Consider the following 25,300-nt stretch of genomic DNA (forward strand, 5'->3'; position numbering starts at 1 on the left):
AAGTCACACGTTTTTGTAACTGTATGAAAGCACTAATTGTTAAAATGCAATAAAGGTTTCTTGTTGAATTCATGGTAAGAACAGACACTAATCACAATGCTTTCCTGTTTTATAACCACTTTATTCAAACCTGAGCACCTCAATATAAAACTAAACACTGGTGAACTGTCGTTTTCCTTGCTAAGCCCAAATTACTGCAAATTTACAATCTGCACAAGTTTCTGCTAGCAGTTCAACATTTAAATAGATTAAATCGTCTGACACACTTGGTAAATTTCATATAATGAAAATAAAGAATTAGTGCAATAGACTGGACAGATCAAAATAAAATGGACTTTGGAAAACAAGGTTGCAGAGTTCATTACTGACAGATGACAGTACTTATGTTACAGGTACAGGAGCATCATTTATTACTGTTCTAGCCATAAAGGAAGAACTTAGAACCCCATTAGATTAGGGGAAAAGAAAAGTTAGCTTTAAGTAACTGTACATTTTGTATACCTTTAAGCAACTCTTAAATATTACAGAAAGTATTAAACAAATGTAGACTACAATGCAGTACCCTATTTACAGTACATTAATATCCAAATTTAAAATCAAGTTGAATGTACATAATTAGTGCACTGACTATTTTTTTCCTTTGGGGAAAAACATAAGAAACTGTGTAATGGCCAGCAATGATCAAAAACAACAACAACAAAAATCACAGACACCAAGTTTGTCTTTGTTTTACTTGGAGAGCTCTTATGGTTTGTGAAGAAAAATCCTGTAAAGTTGAATTCATTGGTTTGTGCCTTTATAAACTGATAAATATGGAGTTAGACTTGATTTTTAATCACTATTTTCTTTAAACCACTGGGCTGACTAATTTGCATACAGTGTTACAACTAAAATCCATTTTTCTGCAAGCACAGGATTCTTAAAATGCTGCAAGTATTGTTTGCAGTTAAATTATGAAAGTGTGGAATGCATATTTAAATGGTAGATACTTGCAGAAACAATTGGTTGCATGAATACTGCAAGTAAGCTTAAAGTATCGGTAGACCCTGTTTCTAGAAAAAAAAATTTTAAAGCACAAATTGAAATGTTTGAAGAGTCCCAATTCTATCAATTACAACAGTAACCAATACCTGGATATAGAGGACTAGCTGGTTAGGTCAATAAATGTAATTCTTCTATATCCCTAATGGCAGGTGATTTTTAAAACCTTTCAACTGAAGCAGTTTCCACTTCCCCTCTATTGCTGAAATATTACAGCCAGTGATACATGCATGTTAAAAATTAAGATTAAAAACAAAATAATTCTGTATTAGAAACTCGACTATGTCATTAGTCTCTTCTGTTTTGGAAGCTGCACTGGACCAGATTAAACACTCCAATTCCATTGTTATTAACAGTTAGGAAGCAGAAGAATATTCAAGACAGTTTAAAGCAACTGAAGGTTTAGTTACTACAACACTGAGCCTTGGGTGGTTGTGTGGGTTCAGTAAGATCTACTCCTCTTCCTCTGGCAGAGTTGGCTCCTGCATTCTGTGGTTCACTCTTTGGCAACTTTTTAGCTACAAGATTAACAAGAAAAATGAGCAAAAATTAGCATCAAGATTGTACTAAGTTTTAAATATCTATTGAGTCCAAGAAAGCTATTTGAATATTTCCTTTTAAGATATTTAGCAACAAAATAGTAACTCCACAATCTGTCTGCTTTAGGCTTTCAGAGTATGTCATTCAGAAAATGTACCATTAAGACCATGTGTTATTACCATCTTAGAATCCACAGCTGCCTGAATAGCTGACAAAAAACCCACACCCCCATCCTTGGGAGGAGAGAAAAATACAGACAGAATTGCCTAGCAACAGAAGTTAACAATTTAGGCACTAATCCTGCAACTTGTTCATGCAGGTGGGCTCCCAAGGAATGTCTTCAATATGGGTCCACCTATGAGGAACAAGTTATAAGATCACAGCCTTAGGTTACAGCAGCACTCAGCATGCTAGCTGTTTCTATAACACACAATGCTCTGAAGAGCTAACAGTTGTTTTTTTCCAACAGAGAAAGTGGAAAGGAATACAACATACATGCAGCAAGTGGTCACAGAACTAGCACATGTCCCTTTCCTCCCCGTCCCCTTCAAACTCCCTAATTGCTTCTCTATTTAGCTAGGATGTGTGTTTGTGTTGTACATATAAACAATCAGCTCTTGTTCTAGTTATTCATCGGTCCCTGTGCTGCACACTTCCTATACCTCTGATTTAATTAACTGATTGTTCCCTTGCCTTCCTGCAGCTCACCTGCCCCTCTGTAACCCTAGACTAAAGCAGAAGAAAAATGCAGCCGGTCAGAACTCGATAACATTTCTTTATCCTGCTATGTAGTAGCTCCTGTCACTTTTCTGCTAGAGTGGGGTCAGTTGTTGCTATGGAGGAGTGGAATGGGAAGGACATTCATCAGGCTACCCTGGCCCTTGCTGTGGGAAGTCCCTGCCTGACCCATACTGCCCAAAGTACTAAGTTTTCTCTGCATGTCCAGATTCTGAAGCAAGGGTACTACAGTTGGTTAGCAGAAAAACAAGAGACTCAATTTCTCCTAAAAGATTCAAACATGCAGTATGAATGGGAAATATGGGAAAATAAAAAAAACAAAACAAAACTTGGCCCACACAGAACCAGCTCCTTCCGCAGCACCTTAATTTGTGATGGCATGGTCCATATAAGCTTTCTAGGTTGCCCTTTTCGAGAACTTTTCCCCCAGCATTTCTGGAAATGTCCATTTAAATTTAGCAGTCAAGTAGCAACAGGTCTGAAAATTGCAAATGCTGGCTACATGCCACATCTCCCTCTTCCGTCTGGAAAGTATTCTTAACCCTTTTATTTTGCTTTTCCATTTTCTCATTCTTGAAAGTATATGAATTAAGTTCACAAAGACCCTACTGTGCTAGGTACTATGGAAAACTGTACACAATTGTGTCAAATAAAGTTTACGTACTTCACTAAAATACTCAGGGAGTACAAGAAAGATTAACGTACCATTTAAATATTAAACAAAAAAACAAAAATCACATTTCTAGGCCTAGTTAAAAGGAACAGCAGAAACAGCGTATGAGGATTCAAGGGTGGCCCATTAAAAGTTAATTTGGTTTTAATTTTAAATAGGGACAGAGCTACAGCTTGGTTTTTTTTTTATCATCATCAAAATCCAGGACTCCCTCAAATATTTATCATAAAGATACAGACTTTTTCCTCCCCCCACATATTTGTTAGGCCTTTAAACACTCTGAACTGATGCACATTAAGTCATCTTTTAATATCACTATAGCATATTTACTAAAAGTTTTACTTATTTTTATACCTGGATAGAAGTGTTTCTTAGATCACAAATGTACCCTTGTTTAATACAAACAAAGACAGTAGCACAATATATGAAACATTTGGTTTTAAGAAATTACAATGCTGTTATTTATTTTACATGATGAAGTGCAATACCGCTTAGCCAAATAGACTATATGGACCTATCATGGTGAAAATGCAACACTTACCATCTATGTGGCCATTTGATACTTTTTGTTTGAGTTTTACACCTATTGCTGTGATTATCTCTAGATTGCTGAATGGGCCATTTTGCACATCTTGAAGACATGCTTGCTTTGCTTCCCACTTCAATAGTTCTCACAAATAATGATAGTTTTATTTCCATGGATAAAATTCACAACACTATTTTGATTTTAGAGTTTTCAGCAGTTTGAAAGAGTTTCATAAACCAAATATGGTAAGTCCCCTTATCTCTTGGACATTTTCCTTTTTTTTTTTTTTTACAAAATGAAACTTAAGTATGACCACAGGACGTGGGATCTGTATACTTTTGAGCTAAACAAACTACCAGCAGACCTTTAGTAAATTTGTATTCTGTTTATAATCTGTAATTATTTTATTTTAAAGAGAGACCACAAGGTCAAAGTAGACTTGCAGTCAAAATCATACTTAAGGGATAAAAGTTATAAATAAGGCCCTACTTCATTTGTGTTATTGTGAAAACTGCATATCCTGCAATACAAGGCTTCCATTGCAATTCTGATTTTAATGAGCTTACTTTTCACTGTCCACAATTTTACATACATTTTGAGTATGCAATTAGTACTGCACTAACATTCAATGCCTGTAAAATGTAAAAGGCTAAAAAGCTACTGGATTCTATTTCTACAGCAGTTGTGGTAAGACTTAGTCTTCTAAATTTTATATTGTACCAGTTATTTAAAAAAAATGTATATAGTTGCAGCAAAATGTCTGTCAAAAGATTTAGCAAGCATAACATAATACTTGAGTGTTTATACCGTTCCAACAAATTTTTATTAAACAAATAGGTCTACTCTGGCTTTTCCAAATTACATCTTTTAATAAAGGTCCATTATTACTTCGTGATTTTCCATATCTTGTCTACAACTCAGCTGCAATTAATTGAAGATCATCCAACGATTCAAGGAGGGACTTAATTATAAAGGTTCTTTGGTTATTAATGCCATACATTTTAAAAATAAATCAAATAAAGATGTTCTTAATGCATTTTGTTCAACATTGACAGAGAAACTACACTCGACATGCATTTGTTTATATTTAGTATCACTTTCAGGTTGCTACACTTGAGGTACCAACACCGTGCAAGCATATTTAGAGCAGTGTTTCCTGCATGCACCAGGGGCTTTTCTTGTAGCCACAGCCTCCTGGGTGATGAGGAGGAGGGGCGGGGGGAAGGGAGGGTTAAAGCAGCGGCCCTTCCCCAGGGGCCACCATGAGCGGTTGGGCCCTGACCCCCTCTGGAGAGAGACAAGCTGGAGAAGCAGGGAGCCAGTGAGTTCCCCATCTTCCCAGGAGCAGTGGGGTTGGGTATCGGCACTTGGGTGGCAGGCTCCAGCCAGGGGGCTTCAGTTCTGCTCCTGGGCCTTGTCCCCCAGGGTGTGGAGCTTTGGGCTCCATGGTGACAGGGTCTGGCCCCAAGCTCACCCCTCCCATTACCTCTGCTACCTACCCCAGTGCCCCTGACCCCTGTACCCACCTCCCCATTCAGGGCTTAGTTTGTCCCCGAGCTGGCTGGGGCTGAGTAAGTCTGCTGTGAAAAGCGATATTTGTGTGTTTGTTAATATCACTTTTCACAGCACACTTAGTAGCTTGCAAGTCTTAAAAAAATAAATAAAATTAAAAAAAACACCCAAAAAAGCAAAAGGAACAATAAGAAAAAAAAGACAAGAACGTTCAAAGCACCTTATTTGTGTTACTATTCTGTTTAGGTCCCATAAAGAATAGAGACAACCACACACTGTTTATTATTGAGTCTGCAAAGCCAAAAACCCAACATAGATACATGTCCAAATCATTGTAATCTATCTGTGCATATTTTTGTTTCCCTAAAGTATTTTAGGAAAAATTGTCAGAGCAGCCATCAGCCAGAGCTAGTGGCCGCATTTTGAGGCCACCAAAAAATTTGTTGAGAGAACCTCTTATTTAGAGTCTCCATGAAAAAAGTGTTCACAAAATTTAAGCGTTCTACACATTTCAACTCAATATTTATAAAAAAAACATTGCTCCCCACGCGCCTTTTAAAAAAAATAATTTTTCAATCTCAATTTTAATTATTTCTCTTTGGAAAAGCTTACAAAGTTCTAGGCTCTACATAAACATAGAACGCAGCACAACTCTGGCCCCAAAGAGCTTAGAATCGTATAGAGTATATCCTTTTCACTTGCACACCTTTAGATTGTTTTAAAAGCAGAATTCTAAAGTCTTTCCTTAAAAGCAAAAATTTTGCAAGTCAAACATTTCCTACTTATCTGCATCACAAGATAAATATATTTTGATATATAGTGACATGCGTGTCTTTGCTCATTCTGTTAAAAGCTCAGACAAAATGGACCACTGACCCTGAACAACTACACTGTGATAGCAAGTTCAGTTTGCTACACAGAAGCCTTGGGTTCAGAAATGATGCAAGGATTCTTGTTCTCTAACGTATTAGGGGATATGCTTGGTGCATGGGATGAGGCCGGAGCCAGACTGTTCTTAAGTGACTAATGTTTAGAACATTAAAAAGGACTTCAGAAAAGATGCTAGAGAAGCAGACTGCCACAGAAAGGGAAATCCAATTAACAAGGAGGGAAAAGTTGGGTAATACTCTACTCAGAGGCTAGGATAGAATGAACTTCAGAGAAGGACTACATACAAACAGTTGCCTGAAAATGTAGCTTCTATTTAAAAATACTTACCGATCGCCATGAATATTTCATTTACATTCATTGAAGTTTTAGCCGATGTCTCCATAAACAATAAACTGTTGTCATCTGCATAAGACTGTGCCTCCTACAAGTTACATATTATAAGAAGATTTTAGTTTGTTTTTAAAGTTATGCAACTTAAGTACTAAGTCCCTTGGTTAGTAGTGATAAAATACATAGCATGTAATCTGTATGAAAGAATGCTCAATGAAACTGCATCAGCCTGATGTTCTAAGTGTTATATAGCATCTGTAATAAAAGTCAACATAGGTCTCCTACAATTATTAAAAACCATACAGAATTCAAATCTTAGGAAATTCCTACACTTTTTGGTTGGCCTAAAATATCCATGAACAAAAGCCTAAACAAATAAAAAAATATTAAAATAAAGTCCTTGAGGGGGAATGAGTTCCAAAAGGTGGGGCCTGCAACTAACATTGATCTCCAAAAGCTAAATTCTAAGCTGAAAGCTGAGTTGTCCTAGCAGCCCACATGCGTTTCAACAGCACACAGGAAAAGAGGCAATTTCTGGAGCTCCTCTGAATCTATCTGCCTTTGAGGACAGATCATCAAAACAAATTTCACTCAGAAAGAGTTAACTATTATACACAAACATGACAGGACAATACCACTTTTTAATTTATTTATTTTATTTTTTTTTGTTAGCCTGAATTCCAAATGTGAACTCTACCTTTTCTTTATTCTAAGTCTCTCCTTTAGTGCCACCATCTACCGGCCAGTATTAGAGCCCCTAGCCTCTAATTGGGAACTCAAATCTCTTTAAAATCACAAACATTTTCTTTATTCCACATGTGGAACTCCCCTTTAACTCAGACGTTCCGCACAAAGACAGGTGAGAATATAATTGTGAAGAGCAAGCTACACCACTCTAAGGTTGTCTACACTACAGCTTATGTCAACATAATTTATGCAGCTCAAAGGTATAATAAACCACCCCCGAGCGACAAATTATGCTGACATAAGCACCAGTGTGGACAGTGCTATGTCAGCGGGTGGGCTTCTTCTCGTGGGGGCTGGAGTAGTTAAGCCAGTGGTTTAGCCCAGGGGTCTCAAACACGTGGCCTGCAGGGTTATTTTCTGCAGCCCACCAGCTCCCCGCAGATCCCCCCCCCATGTTTACCTAGAGCAGCTCTGGCCTGGCCCGGCGTGCACCGGGGGCAGGGCAGGCTGCCCGCCTGCCTGCCCTGCCGCTGCGCCACTCCAAGAAGCGACCAGGACCTCGGGGGGGGGGGAGGGGGAGCGGAGCACAGGGGTCTGTGTGTTGCCCTGGCCACGCCTCCAGGTACCTCCCCCGAAGCTCCCATTGTACAAAAAGTATTACTAAATACTTTACGAAGTTATTCTAACACAATTAAACAGTTAATAATTGACAAATGTCAAGAAACAGAGTGAGAAATCGGGGAAGGTAAAAATGAATTTGTTGAATTCTGGACAGCAGATACTTTATAAGCCACTGAGAAAGGAATAAAAATAGTCAACATATGGTGATTAAGACATGGGAAGGGAACTCAGATGGAACTAAGGTACTGGCATACACAGCAATGTTCTAGATTAAGGCAAAACATATCTGCAGACAAAGATGATGTTAGAGTAAAAGGAAAGTCCATGACCAAAGACGATCCTAAGATTATAGGATATGCAAACAAACATAGAAGTCTGAGTTCTATTGGGTCATAAGCAACCCTACAATCAGAGTTCACCTCTGATTGGCTTTGGAGCTTTTTCTATACTTTGATTTGCTTTTTATTAAGTGAGCCACCAAAAACCTCTGGGCATAGGTACATCAGTTTAAAAAAAAAAATTGCAAGAATAGAGTCTAAGAGTCAGCTAAAACTTAACTCACTCAATTTACATTGCTTAGACCAGGCCACAAAGTAGCCAGATCAGCTGTGCATCATATCCTGAATGTCAACAAGTGAATTCCAAACCTCTCACTGAGAATGGCCCTTGTTCAGAACCACACCTACCCCTAAGATTAACTAACTATTGTTAGTGAAATCATCCCCAGTAACTGTTAGGGAGGCACACAGGAAAAGGCAGTTTCTCAGAATACAAATTCAATTTACTGATAGATCTGACATATGGGGGGGGGGAAGAAGGAGGGGAAGTTACTGTATCTCTAAGTAAAATTTAATTAGAAAAGCTCTTTTTGGACAGCTGTCACTTCGTATCACATTTATACCCCTCTCCACAAAAAAAAATTCTCACTAGATCATAATATTTTCAGATATACTATAAATTCATGTTTGCAATCAACAGAATTCTATTACAGGTGCAATCCTACAATGAAGGATTAATCATCAGAAAATAGTAGGATCCCTTCTGAGAAGGCTATTTATCTTACAGACTAGCATTCCAACAACCCCACAGTTTCTTGTGAATAAAAAAATATATATGACATACCTGGAAATCCACAGCTCTTTTATTAGCCAGATCAGCTTTGTTTCCTGCTAAAGCTATTACAATATTAGGACTTGCTTGCCGCTGAAGTTCTTTGACCCAATTTTTTGCTCTTGCAAAGGACTCCTGTTAATGATTTAAAAGAAACTCAGTTCTATTGTCCTTTTATCCCTATTATCCACATTTATCTTATCTGCCCTGTGAGCAAGAAACCTATCAGTGTATTCATTCTCTAAAGCTACATTCCAACTGGCTGACTGGGCCTTATTAATAAAGCCTCCCTTATTTAATTCCCAAAGGTGAATAGTTGGGACCACATTACTGAAAAATTAAGAGCCCCTTTGTCAATTATGTTAAATGGATGAAAAAGTGATAAGAATGACTCTCTTGGATAGAGTGAGAACAGAGCAAGCACTGGAAGAGAAAGAGTGACAATTTTAAACTATTGTCTTCCCTGAAAGTGCTGAAAGGGTCTCAAGCCACTCAACCCACAACAGTGGGCCAAGTCCTGAAGTCCTTACCCATTTTCTCCGAGTCTCCGTCAGGAAAAATCCCACTGATAATGGGTAGTTTGCCTAAGGACTGGATAAAAACCTGAGTGAGAACTTCAGGATTAGGCCTTACATTTCTTTTTGCAAATTTTTCAGTTATATACTTAGATGTCACTTGTAGCTATAAATAAGTCATTACATTTATGTTTTCCAATGTGCTCTCTGTAGGAAAGTGAGCCAAGGCTATTAGGCCAAAAGCTTCCGAACAAACAGAATAAACGGAAATGGGAAAGTAAAAAAAAAAAAATCAACTTTTTTTTTATTAAGTATATCCAAAGAGTACTCTTCTACATTAGCTTCTTATATCCTTTCAGTAGCTAGTGATTTTCACAGTGAAAGGATATATTGCATAAAAACTTGAAAACCTCTTTTAAAGAATTTTTAAGCTAACGAAATGTAAAAATTAGGAACCATACCCCAATAGTAAAAGCCAAATCCAAAAAATGAAGCAGTAGGCAACACATTTCACTTTGGTGATGTGAAGTACTTAGCCTCTGGCCTCACACTGCAGAAACAGGCACCAATAGTCTACTAATGTATTGTGAATTTGTTATATTAGTACGTATTATATAGTCCAACCTATTGTGATGGGATATACTTCCATACCTATATACAGAAGAGTAATTTTTGCTGTAGGTAATAGCATTCTGAATGATTTTTATTTAAACATTCAGTGGAAGAGAAAAAAATATTAGAAAAATATTCTCCTTTAATTCCTCCGTTTGTGATTGGTCTAGCTCCTGGGTGGCCACAACACACATTTTGCATCCTATAACTGGTATGGTTACACAGCAGCAAAGAGATTATCACATGAGCTCATTGTATAATCTAAAGACTGTGTCTGGAGAGTATTATAAAGCCTCACTTTTCTTCAGTAAAAGATAAAAGCAGTTTTAAGTGTTAGGCTTGCCAAGTCCTCTTGTGATTAAAAACAAACAAAAACCCCCAAATTGACATTTTCCTATTGGTATGAGAGTGACAAACATTTACAGAACAGTGAAAATGATAAAATAAAGTGTTGTCAAATGCACAAGAGAAAAACAAAAAAGTGTTTTTTGCTAACTTTTCAGTTAGGAGTTTTCAGATACTTGTAATAATTGTAAATAAAACATTAAATTACCTGCTCAAATTCATATAAATTAGTGGAAGCATCAAGAAAAGGAATCCGGTCTCAACTCCCATGCTCAATCCATTAGCCCACAGTTGTCCCCATTCTCTCTATATTGTACTTACCTCATTTGTAATGTCGTATACAACAATAGCTGCTTGTGCTCCTCTGTAGTACATTGGTGCTAAACTGTGGTATCGTTCTTGACCAGCTGTATCCCAAATTTCAAATTTTACTGTTGTGTCATCAAGACACACAGTCTGGGTTAGAAAAGCAGCTACAAAAGAAATAAAGAAGCTGAAATCAAAGGTCTATAGTTATGTTTTTAGATATTCATATTCATTTATGTACACACAGCTATACCATATCTGAATTTCCTTAGCAGAGTGCATCATCAGTTGGTAAAATACAATAGGTTGGAAGAGGATATTAGGAGCAGTCTTATACCGCTTCAACAGCACAAAATGAAATTACTTAAGACAACCTGCCTCCCCTTGCATTAATTAAGGCATGAAAGGACAACTGGTACGGGAAGAAAATCCAACAAGTTAACTTCAGTTTTATAATACTGAAATGAAGTTGTCACAAAACAATCAGCACTCAGTCTTCCAAAAGCGTTTCACTCTGATGCACTAGAAGGCATGACAGACCAACATTAATGATATATTCTATCACACTGTACATCATTAGTTCATCCCTATATACAGTTTTGTACTATTCTCTACATTCCAGCAAACTGCTGTAGCTCTGATTCCAAAAACAATGTACGATACAACTTGGCTCAGCCTTAAGCATCTGGGAACTAGAAACAAACGGAACAGTTCATAAATAAACAGCCCCTTGTAAGAAGTACATTAGACACATTTTTCACTTCGTAAATGACTGAACACCTCTGAACCACCATAACATCACTTTTCATCATTTCCACTCTCAGGAGGAGCTGCATCAATTTCAACTGCGATTGAAGACACTGGTATACCAAAAAGCAGGTTTGTCACCATCATGAAAGGCTGTAAAGCTGAACTGAATTGATTTAGTAGTCTCGTTGCAGGGGTCAGAATGGATGCAGAGCCTACTAAGGGTTTGTCAGCAATACTATTAAAAAAAAACCCCACACACTCCACAGCACTGAGTCTCAGAGCACAGGTCAGCTGACCCTGGCTCATGGAGCTCTAAGACTGCAGCACATTTGGAGTCAGGCTAGAACCCAGGCTCTAAGACCCTCCCCCTTGCAGGGTCACAGAGCTCAGGCTAGCCAGAGCCCAAACACATACACTGCAATTTTATAGCCCTGCTGCTCAAGCTCCACAAGCTCAAGTCAGCTAATCCAGGCCAGTAGTGGCCATGCTGCAGGACTTTTATTGTGGCGCTGATGCACTCAAAACCATTATGAAAATGCGAGCTTCTTGCATCTTCTATAGCCATGTGAATGAAACTTGCTGCCTCATACGGCCAATGTTAATACAACTAAGTTAATTATCTCAAGATAATCATTCTTCTGAGAAGTCATACTTCCTCCTAACTCACAGTAGACTTGTTCCAGTAGACTGTGGAAAGCAAGCTCTATGGTTATTTTTGAACGTAGGACCAGTGGGGAGCTGGAGCCAGTTCGCTGGAACCGGTTGTTAAATTTAGAAGCTCTTTTAGAATCGGTTGTCCCGCAAGGTTCTAAAAGGGCTTTTAAAATTTAACAACCGGCCAAAAGCGGCGCCTTAGGCGCCAACTCCATGGGGGCTGGAGCACCCACAGGGAAAATTTGGTGGCAGCTCCCCACCCGGCCCCGGCCCCAGCTCCGCTCCGCCTCCTCCTCCTCCCCTGAATGCACCGCCCCCTCTGCTTCTCCGTCCCCCCGATTCCCGCGAATCAGCTCTTTGCTCGGGAAGCCTGAGAAGCAGGTGGTGGCTTCACACTCAGGCCCAGGGAAGTGGAGGCAAGCTGGGGCAGGGAGTGGTTCCCCGGCGCACCCCACCCTCCTCCGGGTTACCTGCTGCAGCGCGGGCAGCCCTCCTCAGCTCACCTCTGCTCCACCTCCCTAGACCTGAGTGCAAAGCCGCCACTTGCTCCCCCCCCCCCCCCCCCGGGCCTCCCACGCGAACAGCTGATTCGCAGGAAGCTGGGGGGGGGGGGGAAGAAGAGGAGAAGCAGAGCGGGGTGGCGCATTCAGGGGAGGAGGCAGAGGTGGAGCAGAGGGGAGCTGGGGCCGGGCTGCCGGTGTGGGCTCTGCATCCACCAAATTCTCCCCGTGGGGGCTCCAGCCCCGGAACACCCACAGAGTTGGCGCCTAAGGCGCCACTTTTGATATGATCAGTGGGGGGAGCGGCCGCTCCCCCTGCTCCCCCCTCCCCAGCTACGCTACCCTGTCCCTAGGAGCCAGAGGGTTCTGAAGGATGCTTCCTGGCAGCTGCCCCAGGTAAGCACTGCTGGGACTCCCCACCTCGCCCTCCGGCGGGTCCCTCTGGCTCTTAGGGGCGGGGCAGGCACCCACTACGGTGGCCCACGAGACCCTCCCACCCAGTTCTAAGGGTAGTCAGGGGAAAGGGGAGGGGGGTGGATGGAGCAAGGGTCCTGGAGGGGGTGTATCAAGGAACGCAGCAGTTTGGACAGGGCAGGAGTCCCGGGGGGCGGGGGTGAGGAGGGAACTGGTAGTTAAGATTCTGGCAGCTCATCACTGCGTAGGACTTCTACACAACAGCACTACATGGTCAACGAGCCTGCACCATCTAACTGCATTTTCTTTTACGAGTGCCATTATTCAGCTTCACAGTGCACATAAGCTCCCCTTTGTTTAAAGGCCTTTCTGTACACAAGCAACAAGAAAAAACTATAACATATAAAGGCTACACAATAACAGGCTATTTTCTCCAAAGAAAAATGCGTTTTTGAATCCTCTAACTTGCACCCAGTAACATTCTCAGCTGGACTATGTACAGTATGTCTTTTTCTCTCTACTTAATACAGTAAAGAGGCATATGTTAATATCCACTCTTTAGTATAAGTGGATATTTACGGTAATTATAGTTTATGTCTCAGTCTGCACTTCTGTAGCTTCTTGTTCATAATTTCAATGCTGTTTTCAAGTATTCTTTCACTCTTGTTAGGTGAGTAAAACTGAAACCAACCTGGGTAAATGTAAAAGTGCAACTAAGATTCAGAGACCACTGAACTCTTCATGTGTAACAGAGTGGGGGGGGGGGAAGGTGTGTGTTTGTGTACATGAACTAAAAATTTGCTTCTGTATAACTGTCCTTGGGACCTTTGTTACACTATCAAAAAGCAAACAGCTAAGATAATTGTTTAATATACAAAGTCTTTCAAATTAGCAATTCTAGATGTACCTAGTGCCAGACATACGTGTCAATAAAAACATACCAGACTTCTGGAACAAAAGCCAGAAACCCACTTAGACTCTTAAAGAGATCAGAAGTAAGCAGTCTCAGACCCACAGAGCCTACTATAATTAAATACAGAACAATAAACTGATGTAGTAAGATTTAATTTGGAATTTTCTTACTTTTGTCAGCTCCATCACTCTTTAATGTGTGTGTGAAACCCAACTCATCTATAGAAGCATCAAAATGTAGGTTAGATTCACACACTGGAGCAGCAGGGACAGGGTGTACTACAGAGATGTTATGGATCTGAGGGCACAACTTACATCAGTCTATGTGCAAATAAGTGATTGTGGAGAATCACTTCAGTCTTGGAAGAAGTTGTTCAGATTTAGCCAAAGTTCAGAGATCATAAGGCTGCTGCTTCATTGTAGGTGGTGCAGAAAAAACTGTTTAATGGGGAAAGTAAAATCCACTCAGATTATAAAATCCTTGTTTCCCCACCTAGTAACCAAAAGTTAGCTTTGACTCCAATCAGGTGGGGGTGGGGAAGAAAGCACATACAAAGAAAGTGCACATACAAATACAGCAAGTGACTTCCTTTACAATCAAAGCCAGGCTGAGTGATCAGAAGAAGTTTGCAAAAAGTTGTATGTTTTGCTGTACAGCAACCAAGGTTCTTCATTTTTCTAAGCAGCTTAATTGTATGCATTAAATATGTGAATTGTTAGAATAGCTATATATTGCCTTCTAGAATTACCGGACAACAACTCCAGTTTTAAAAAACTAACTACCCAAACTTGCATTGTGCCACTTCGTCCCCATCAAGCAGCACATATAGGTTTACAAGTCTGCAACAGCCTTGAAATAACAGCACTAATCTTTTAGCTCAGGCAGTAGAGCAGGGGTGGCCAACCTGTGGCTGTGGAGCCACATGCGGCTATTCAGAAGTTAATATGTGGCTCCTTATATAGGCACCGACTCTGGGGCTGGAGCTACAGGCGCCAACTTTCCAATGTGCCGGGGGGGGTGCTCACTGCTCAACCCCTGGTTCTGCCACAGGCTCCGACCCCACTCCACCCCTTTCCGCCCCCTCCCCTGAGCCTGGAGTGCCCTCACTCCTCCCCCCCAGAGCCTCCTGCACACCATGCAACAGCTGATCTGGAGGTGAGGGGAGGAGCTGATTGGTAGCCGGGAGGCACTGGGAGTGGGGTGGGGGAGCTGATGGGGGGCTGCTGACATAATAATGTGGCTCTTCGGAAATGTACATTGGTAAATTATGGCTCCTTCTCAGGCTCAGGCTGGCCAACCCTGCTCATGCTTTAAGATCCAGAGGTCCTAGATTTGATCACTACTGCAGATGGCCTACCACAGGGCATCATATTAAATTTATGAAGACAGTCGTTGGCAAAGAGGATATATACTCAATACAAAGCAAGAGAAAATGTAACATTTCTCACCTCCAATGGTGCTCTCTTGAAACTCATGAAACTGGCCTTTTACAAAACGAAGCACCAAACTTGATTTGCCAACTGCAGACTCTCCCAGAAGTACTAGTTTGAACTGGCATATTTTATTCCCAGCATTTGGCCCATTGGGTCTTGTTGCTCCTCGATTAGCCATGTCCAATTTAGAAAGAAGTCCCTTGTTTCAAATTCTTGAGAGGAAAGAATTCAGGATATGAACCGAGACGTTCTTACTGCTTGTAGCAACCTGTTTATCAAAAAAGTATATGCTATTAGAGTCACAACTGTAACATAATATTATGAAACTTTAGTTCTAGTAACAATCATCCAAGTTAAGGGTCCGGGACTTTCTCAGAACAGTTATTTTCATTATTTTAGGTGAAATAAGCCAGTGAATTCTACAAGCACAGCTCTAAGATTTTTATTATATACATTATTGTGAAAGTCTTTGCCACTGATATTAAAAGGGGCTAGAGATTTTGGATGTAAACCTGAGTAACCTTAAAAGGCCAATTTTCAGCAAAGGGGTCGTCAAGGTGTTCTGAAATCAGGCCCCTTTTGTAAAGTCTCAAACTGAAAACCAAAAATACTAGTCACTTGACCTATTACCCTGCATTTTCTGTTTTCCCTATGAGACTTCAATTCACATTGTGTATCTCCAGCTAATATTTAAGAGTGCAACAGATCCAGACCTGCATATTTCCATTCTATTTCCTGTCATGTTAAGAACATCTTAATAAATCAGAAGTTCCTCTTTCAAGAATTGCTTGGCATCAGCAACATCATGACTACTCAAGTCAGAATTAGTAAAAACAAATGGAAGGGCTTAATTAAAATGAAGAATTTCTGGAAAACTCAATTACACCAGCATGTCAAATTTAATCAAATTACGGTAGTTTTCTACAGTTTATCCCTATAATGCATGTGAACTACAATTTCTTCAAATAGTAAAAGCATATATTCGAAAGTGAATGTGACCCCTGATTTGAACAGCTTCTCTGATTTAACATGCATGCCTGGAGGAGCTAAGGAACTGGTAATCTGATACGGAGTCTTTCAGCTTTAGGTCAGTAGGAACCCCAAATCACCACCATTTGATGACTGTCTGGTGTCTTATGTAAAATGACTTGTTAGTCTCAATTCAGGATGTAGCATACAGGTGTTCACAACACAAACCACAACTGGAACCCTTTGTTAGTAGCATCTACAGATTAGTCTCTGATCTTTGACCTGACTAGCTGCAATCAACTTGGAAGCTGTCTTTTCAGACAAAAATTAAAACACACTGGTTCAGCAGTGTTGGGTAGCACTCTGCCAGTACTTCATCTGGTCTCCTGATGGAGCACTTAAGTCTCCAGAGATTTTTTTAACAACTAGTTTCACTTTCAAAGGTTTTATTAAAAAAAAAGAACAAAGGGAAGTTTGATAACAAATCTATTTTTCTTAACTACTTTAGTAGTTTAGATTAAGCAGCATTTTTCCAGGAAAATGGTGCCAGCAAGAAGAGTGGTGCAACACTTAGTCTTTCCCTTCCCAATTTCATTCTAAAAGTGAATGTCTATGCTGGCCACTCGATTCTCTCATCAGGTATAGGATACTACTCTTGTGTTTATTGTTAATACACAAAATTACAGCTTGCCATGTCTACCTAGGTTCTTTCCCTCCCGAGTTGTTTGTGAGTGGTATGTCTATACAGCCTGGCAGAGCGAGCATCCCAGCCTGAATCAACAGACTTGGGCTCGTTAGTTAACCTGTTAATGCATTTATTTTAGTGTAGATATAACCTTAGTGTATGCACGGCAAACATAATAAGAAAGAGCACTGAACTGTCTGACAATAAGACTGTGCTTAGCTAAAGCAGCAGTTCTCAAACTGTGGGTTGGGACCCCAAAGTGGGTCGCAACCCCATTTTAATGGTGTCACCAAGGCTGGCGTTAGACTTGCCGGGGCCCAGGGCTGAGGCCAATGCCCGACCCCTTCAGCCCGGAGCGGTGGGCCTCAGGCTTCAACCCCCCTGCCCAGGGTCGTGTAGTAATTTTTGTTATCAGAAGGGAGTCACTATGCAATGAAGTTTGAGAATCCCTGGTCTAAAGTAAAGCAAGTACATTTGAATCCAGCAACATTTTCAGTCATTACCAACCTGATCCAGATTCAAACCAATGGCCAAGTTCTATATTCATTACCATTTCTGAGCCTTCCAGTTCACTATCCATCCACTGCATGCGTAATACCACATGTTTAGCCTTCACTTAGCTTTATAAGTTCTCTTTTGTGGATATAAATTCACACAGCAGCTAAAAGCACCTAAAAGAATAATCTCCTTTCCCCAGTCTGCTGGCAGATGCCTTCTGAATCCTACACCACTAGTTTTATCCTCCCACCTATCTTACATTCATGAAACCACACAAGACTCCATAACAATGCGCCTTGACCAACACACCAATTGATAAACATTAGCATTCCTTCCCCAGTGATTCCAGACCAGGGAGTGAGACAGTGAGCAGAATGTAAATTCTGGTCCTTTACATGGTACTACAGATCAATATCTGAGTCCTTTTGTAATGAAGTTGTCACTTCCTATAATGTTGCTCCCCTCCCAGAGGGCTGCACCTATCTAACATAGCACACTAAAGGTCCTACTGCCAGAACATCCCAATCCTTCATACACAGGCCTGCACTGTAGTAAGTGTCATTCTGTCAATTCTCATAATTAAGGATACATTTTAGACATGGGTTTTTTTTAGTAAAAAAAAAAAAAAAAAAAAAAAGTCATGGACAGGTCATAGGCAGTAAACAAAAATTCACAGCCCGTGACCTGTCCATGACTTTTATTATATACCCCTAACTAGAACTTGGGTGGGGGGGTCACGGGGGCTCTGGGAGAATGCTCCGGGGGTGCTGCGGGTACTGGGGGGAAGGGGAAGGGAGATTGGCGGGGCTGGCAGGCTCCCTACCACGTCTCTGCAGCTCCTAGGAGGAGGGGCATCCAAGGAGGCATGCTGCTCCCACCACAAATGCCAGTGCTGCAGCTCCCATCGGCTGGGAACCGCAGCTAATGGGATGATCGGGGGCAGCACCCGTGGGAGCTCCCTGATCCCTCCGCTTAGGAGCTGCAGCGACATGCTGGTGGAGGCAAGAGAGCACCCCCCCCCCCAAGTAAACATCGCCCCACACCTCAACGCCCAGCCCCCTCCCACATACCCAAGCTGCTGCTACAGGCCCAGGAGCTTCTGTGACAGACAGGCAGCCTTACTCTCGGTAATTCACGATAGAAACCCTTTTTGATTCAATTATGATACCATAACCCACTGAGAATAAAATATATTGCCTCTTGTGTTCTTACAAGGTATGTCTACAAAGCCAGCAGAAGCGAGCCTCCCACTGCAGGTCAATAGACTCATATTAGTGGGGTCTGTGATAGCACTAAAAAAATATTTGTGTAGACAGCAGTTTGAAGTTGTGGATCAGGCTGGAGCATATGCTCTGAAGCCTACGGAAGTGGGGTGGGCTTCAGAGCCTAAGCCACATTATTAATTTGAATGAATCCTCCTTAAAATGAACTGTTCTGTTAGCCTAAAATGCACTTTTAGTCTTACTTAGGATATAGAAATGGATCTAGAAATTTAAAAGCAATTTAAGGATTTTTCTTCTCCTTAAAGTCAATTTAAAAAAAAATGGTAAATGAATTGTGTATCAGCTATAGATAGCTATTGCTTTGTTTCAACAGAACGAAGTAATGTATCTGGACAGACTGCAAAGCAACTCATAACAATGGATGAGTTTAACATATTTAATCACTCCCTAGTTATATTGCAAAAAAGTGACACACGAGTTATCTATGAAACAAGTTAAATCACAGGGTGGGGTCAGTATACATTGATCTTCAGTTCTTATCTTAAGTTAAAAAAATGTCAGATACCGGCTTCTTACCCCAGATTTAGAAAAAATTCTATATTTGAGACTAAGTTTTTAAGACCCTTCTTTTGAATATATTACTCTAGTTTGCATTGTAGTACAGTTCAGTAAGCATGTCAAGCAATTAGTCATGGAGTACGATTTTTTCTTTTTTAAACTTCTGAGACACATATAGTACGTCTCAATTCTGCCAGCTATTCTGCACTCTGTAGCATTATTTTAGGCTCAAGTAAAGGCCAAATCCTATACCATATTCATGAGGTTACTCTCCAGGACCAAGTCATTTGCTCAAAAACTCTGAAAGGAAGTCTGCTAATAAATGGAACTATTCAACATTATTCTTTACTTTATCACTCAGGACTTGCTCACTGTCCCTCTGCTACCTCCTCAGTAGCAGGAAAAGGATGTGATCCGCAACTGTAGGTGTGCCAAGGCTTCAGATGTTATTCCACATGTAGTTACTTCACTCAAACTGGCCATTTACACACAATTGCTCTTTACAGAGCTCCTGTCAGACTCCCAACTATTTTTCAATACTAGCTGAAACAGGCTATCAAGACAGTACCCCAGATCAGAGATGTGAGGAATGTCCAGTCTATTTAAAAAAAAAAAAAAAAGTGGAACTGTCTGAAGTATTTTAAAAATCAATAGGTTTCCATGGCCTTCATTCATGACAGATTACCCAACGTGCTCAGATACTATGGATGGAAGCTTATATAAGAGCAAAATATTTTATCAGCTGGATGGATCACCAAATAGATGTCTTAGAAGGAAATTCAAAATGCTACTACAAATTATGAGGAACCCCTGTAACTTCAAAACAAGTCTGCAGAGAGCATAGAAGAAAATATCTGGCAACCTGAGGTGTTGCTGTAGTCTTGTCCTAATCATCTCTGTAACAGAGATGTTTTCTAAATATTGCAGATTGCGTTTCAGCTGTTACCTCTGGCATGTTTTAGCATTTAGTAATTATTTTCCAGAAGACAGACAGAAAACTTCCCCAAGCTGCCAGCTTATGCCAATACATTTAATAATGCCATAAGAAAAAACTCACTACACCCATGCCACCCACTTATTACCAGGCCATGGGAACTGTACGTCTTCTTTCAGCCTGAAAAAGCTAGACATTTTAATGCATATCTGGGTGTTTTTCAGGTTACAGAGCATCACCACTCTCCCTAAGCATAGGTAGAGACCCTCATATCTTCTGAAACAAAAGGATCAAGCCCTAAGTTTTTGTATTTCCTCATTTCTTCTAGTAGGTGGTTCAAATACTCAGTATTCCTTTCACAGACCCGCTTTCAAACTCAATTATGAATTAATATTTTTCAGATTTTTTTTTAACCAATCAAACTACTTGATATGCTCATGAAAAATCTCCAAATCTCTTTAAAGAGCTGTATTTCCATATCAGCAGCCACCAGGGATTTTAAAAATGGCCCCAAGATCTCTCCTGAGATTCAGGCCACATTTGTACACCACTTTCTTAATTCAGATGTGCAATACTAGTTTTGGGAACCAGAGAAAGTGTGATAGAAGATAACTGGAAGAGGCAATAATCCTTGTTTATGTACACTAATTACACAAAGAATAAATTCAAATATGTACAGGATGATTTTCCATCAATTCCAAACACTCATTTTAGCAGGTTTCAGAGTAGCAGCCGTGTTAGTTTGTATTCGCAAAAAGAAAAGGAGTACTTGTGGCACCTTAGAGACTAACAAATTTATTAGAGCATAAGCTTTCGTGAGCTACAGCTCACTTCATCGGATGCATTTGGTGGAAAATACAGAGGGGAGATTGATATACACACACAGAGAACATGAAACAATGGGTTTTATCATACACACTGTAAGGAGAATGATCACTTAAGATGAGCCATCACCAGCGGGGGGGGGAGGGGGGGGGAAGAAAGAAAGAAACCTTTCATGGTGACAAGCAAGGTAGGCTATTTCCAGCACTTAACAAAAACATCTGAGGAACAATGGGGGGTGGGGGTGCAGCTGTAGGTATTCCTAATCCTGCAGTCTTGGTAATGATGTTCCAGGTTGGTTAACATGATGTACAGCTCCTAGGCACTATAGCAATACAAATAAATACACGGTTTAACAAAAACCCCCCAACAACAAATAGCTATTTATTTGTATTCTGTTTAAGCTTTTCGTTTTACAGGTGCATTTTAGGATAGCAAATAGGTAAAGCTAGTTGGAGAATTGGAAATTCACAAATTTTGTTTCAACTTTACCATTAGAGACTTGATTTTTGAGGATGATCACAAAATGAGCTGTAAAATTTGGTCTGCATTTAAACTCAGTATTACGTTTTGACCTGAAATCAAGCTTTTAAGTTAAAAAAAAATAGACATTTTAAATAAATATATGGGCTATATAAGAAAAGAACAGGATGAGTTACTTTTTGAAAGTAAACGTTTCCTAAACATTTTCTTTAGATCCCCCACTTCACCCCCCAATACAGTTATGCACCTGGGAAAGGTTATGAAGAACCTTGTATTTTCTTACTCCAATAGTTTAAGAAAAAGGCATTGGAAAAACACTGTGAAAGAGCCATCATGAATTATAGTAGGTACACATGATGCTTTAATAGGTCTTTTTCATCTCTAGTGTCTGATTTTTTTTCAGGACACACTAAGCCAATGGTTCTTGAACTTTTGTACTGGTGACCCCTTTCACATAGCAAGCCTCTGAGTGCAACCCCCCTTATAAATTAAAAACACTTAATATATTTAACACCATTATAAATGCTGGAGGCAAAGTGGGGTTTGGGGTGGAGGCTGATAGCTTGCAACCCCCCCATGTAATAACCGTGTGACCCCCTGAGGGGTCCCAACCCCCAGTTTGAGTATCCCTGCACTAAGCCATAGCAGCTCCAGGTCAGTATGTCAGCAGAGGAACAAAGATCAGATATATATTAGAAAAGTATGTCTGTAAATCCCATCAGGTAATTTGCCAACTCCTGGTTTTAGTTTGCCCTCTCATTCTCTTTAAATACTAAAACAGCCTACAAAACACACATGCTGCTTTATCTTGTATTATAAAATATTAAGTTAGTCCATCACATGAATAAGGCTTTTCATAATTGTTTAAATAACTGGCGCTGTGACACCAATTACTATAACTATTTCACACTAAAGAAGTTTTCTAAAAAGGTCTTAAAAGGATGTTACAGCCACTCTCTTGTATTAGAGATAATTCTGTTTAAATCAGTCTTGCCAACACTTACATTTATCCTTCATTTCATGCTTGCCAGTAGTCTAAATTCTCCAGGACTACTCACCAGCATAGCTGAAATATTGGCAAGATTAGGACCTACTATTCTAAAAAGTACCACCAATACAAAAGATCACTTATCAGAGTAACACTGACAATCTCACACACAAAATAGTAAGGAGATTAAGAAAACTAACACTCCCACCTCTAGTATATTAGTGGGACACATTCATGTAAATTGGGATAGATGCAGAATGGATTCTTAAAATTAAAAAAAAAGTTCTCATTTTACATACACAATAATTCTGATATTTCATATGACACATTTTTAAATTATACAGTTCTTTAAAATTAATTACGGATCAATACTTATTAGCCAGATGTCACAAAGACCACCCCATTTTGGTTAATTAGCATTTTGGATAAAGATGCATGCTTCTAGACAAATTCTGGATTTGGGGACAAAACGCAGATAAACCATGATCATCTAAATTTCAGATGATCTGTATTAGCAAATTAGAGCTCAAGAGTGAATAACTACCGCTCACAGAGCGTTCATAACTTAACACAACATTATTTACAATACAACCAGTATAGACCCCTTGAGATAATGACCATCACCTACTTTAATTCTCATTTACAAACGTATTATACATGGTTATGTTAATATTTTTAACAACCCACCATTCTAGGTATTTTGTCAGTTTTATTTTCTTGTTGTTCCTATCCATCTTAAATAAAAATCTTAGCAACTTTAATAGAATTAGCATACTTTAATATAGAATTTCCTCACCACAGTATTTGCATTAGTTTTCCAGATCATATATCAACTAACACATCAACCAATTTATATTGAAACATATTGAGAGAACATACCAAACAAGTAAGTCACACAAATAGTCTATGAAATTTACATCCTTCCAATTAAAGATAATAAGCCTGGTGAGACTACATATGTATGATGTATGTGAGTTATTGACCGTTTTGATATCAATTTCCTGTGTGACTGATGCACCAATGTAGGTAAAGGGTCACCTATTACCAAAATCTCCGAACACTTAATTCAAGTTAACATTAACAAATTTGGAGTTATCCAGAAAGGGGACTCATTACTCAAGAGGTTTAGAACATAAGCCGTTCAAACATTTGTTCATCTCCTCGAAGTCTCACATATCTCCACCCATAAAATCTGAACGGGCCCCCCGTCATAAAATGTTTCTGAGCTGCTTCAAATGTCACTCGGGAGGGCAACGTTAATTTTAATCGAGTGATCGTTCACTCTCTCCTCCGCCCCAGATTTTTAGAGGGAAGAGACAGCACAAGATGACCATGGCAGAACCTGGCTATGTGATTTAACACTCTCTCCTAGACCTCGTCTTCTCGTACGGAACTTTCATGTTAACTTTTTACCAGTCTGCCTCCCCTCCTGAAGACGGGCTATTTTACAGCATCAACCCAAGGTGCCGTGTGCACGCTGCTAAGTGTGTAGCAACCCCCTCTCCGCCCTTTTCCCCCCCGACCGAGGTCGGGGACTAGCTGCAGGAGGAGGCGGCTGTGCGCGCTGATGGTTTCCCTTCCAGTTCCCACGCCTCTCCAGGGCACCCTCGCCGTCCCAGCAGCAGCTGTGGGGGAAGGGGACGCAGCACCCCCGCGGGCCGCGTCACACAGCAGGTTGGGGAGCAGCGGCTCCCCACGCCGGGGGAGCAAAGCGAGGGGACCGCGGGGACACGCGCCCGCCCCTTTCCATCCTCCCCCCCCCCCCCCGCTGCTCCTCAGCCACAGCCAGAATATGGGGAAGTGAGAGACTCGGGGGCGCCATTTTGAGGCGGGGGAGACACAGACCAGCCGCTCCCCGGCCCCCACCCCGCGGCTCAGCCCCCAGGCGCCAGGAGAAGAAGCCTTCAGGGCGAGGGTTCCCCTGGGCGGCTCTATAACCCCCCTTCCCCCCGCTGGCGGAGCTCGGCCCCTGCCGCCCGCCGCTGTCTCCTCACCTGGCGGTGCCGGGCAGCCGTGCGCGCGGGCGGTGCGGGAGGCGCAGCGGCTTCTCTCGCTCCCGCGGCTGTGAGGGGAGGCGGCTCCTCCGCGGGAGGCAGGGGATGAGGGGCGGGGGCGCTGCCGGATCTCAGCCGCGCCGCCAACTTCCGCCTCCTTCTGCCGGACCAAAACACACGCACGCACTTCCGCCGCCTCCGCCACGTCACGGCCCGGCCCCCATCTTCCATTCAGTTCCGGGAGCGGCCCGGAGCTGTGTTGGTGGTAGCACCTCACGTGGTTCCCCCTCCCGACACTGCGATCGAGGCAATCCAAGGGGCAGCCGAGCAGGCCCAGTTGTGGAAGAAGCCACTTATGGCACAACGCTCAAAGGATGATGGGATACACAGAGGGGCGCGAGGAGCTTTCTATCCAGTGGCCCTCTGCGGTGGGCGCTTCCACCTCGGTAACTGGCATGGCGGTCGCTGCTAATGAGTCACGTGACCTGCAGCCTCGCACTCTGGGTTCCGGAGGGCGAACCGCCCCGACTATGCCCAGGGCCTCTTAAAGGGCCAGCGCTGTGATTTTGACTGGGGTGCTTTCCTGCTTGCTGAGGGCCTTAAATTGCCCTGACCTTCTGTCAGCTGGTGGTCTGCAGTCTAGGGAGCAGCATCTGAGAGGCAGCCATAGCCACCTGGTTATGGCTCAGAGCCCAGTATGGCCACCCTCAAGCACTCAAAAATCATGAATGAATATTCCCCTTACCCCCAAAAATCATGAGATAAAAAAAAAATCAAAATATTTAAGCCCATGAACCAATACATTTTAGGTTGCTTTCATTCACCGCTGGGTTTTAGCACCTGTAGGGGTCATGTCTTCAAGCTTTTCTAGAAAACCATGAGGGCTAGAAATGTACCTTCAAAACGTGATGTAACAGGGAACATTCTCATATAATCCCCTGACTCAAGGAGCTGGAGCTTTATGGAAATCTTCAAATGTCATAGGACTTGTGATCCAATCACCAAAGTTGGCAACACTAATTTTGACTAGAAACC

General features: G+C 41.2%; 1 protein-coding gene across 2 annotated transcripts; it reads right to left on the reverse strand.

Annotated features, from left to right (window-relative positions):
• Positions 1 to 100: 100 nt before the first annotated feature.
• On the reverse strand, positions 101 to 24,778 carry RAB5A (RAB5A, member RAS oncogene family). 2 transcript variants are annotated; one of them, XM_038393491.2, is made up of 6 exons: positions 24,266 to 24,778; positions 15,127 to 15,379; positions 10,463 to 10,614; positions 8,682 to 8,804; positions 6,249 to 6,342; positions 101 to 1,559 (listed from the first exon to the last, which is right to left on the reverse strand). In XM_038393491.2, the coding sequence occupies exons 2-6, from the start codon at positions 15,287 to 15,289 to the stop codon at positions 1,444 to 1,446; spliced, it is 648 nt and encodes a 215-aa protein (XP_038249419.1). In that variant the 5' UTR covers positions 15,290 to 15,379; positions 24,266 to 24,778; the 3' UTR covers positions 101 to 1,443. The 2 variants fall into 2 exon arrangements, with proteins under 2 accessions (XP_038249419.1, XP_043364982.1); XM_043509047.1 differs by lacking the exon at positions 24,266 to 24,778 and adding an exon at positions 16,571 to 16,676 and having other exon boundaries at positions 15,127 to 15,383.
• Positions 24,779 to 25,300: the final 522 nt, after the last annotated feature.

The sequence above is a fragment of the Dermochelys coriacea genome, chromosome 2 (genome assembly GCF_009764565.3).
Source record: "Dermochelys coriacea isolate rDerCor1 chromosome 2, rDerCor1.pri.v4, whole genome shotgun sequence".
NCBI classification, from domain to species: Eukaryota; Metazoa; Chordata; order Testudines; family Dermochelyidae; genus Dermochelys; species Dermochelys coriacea.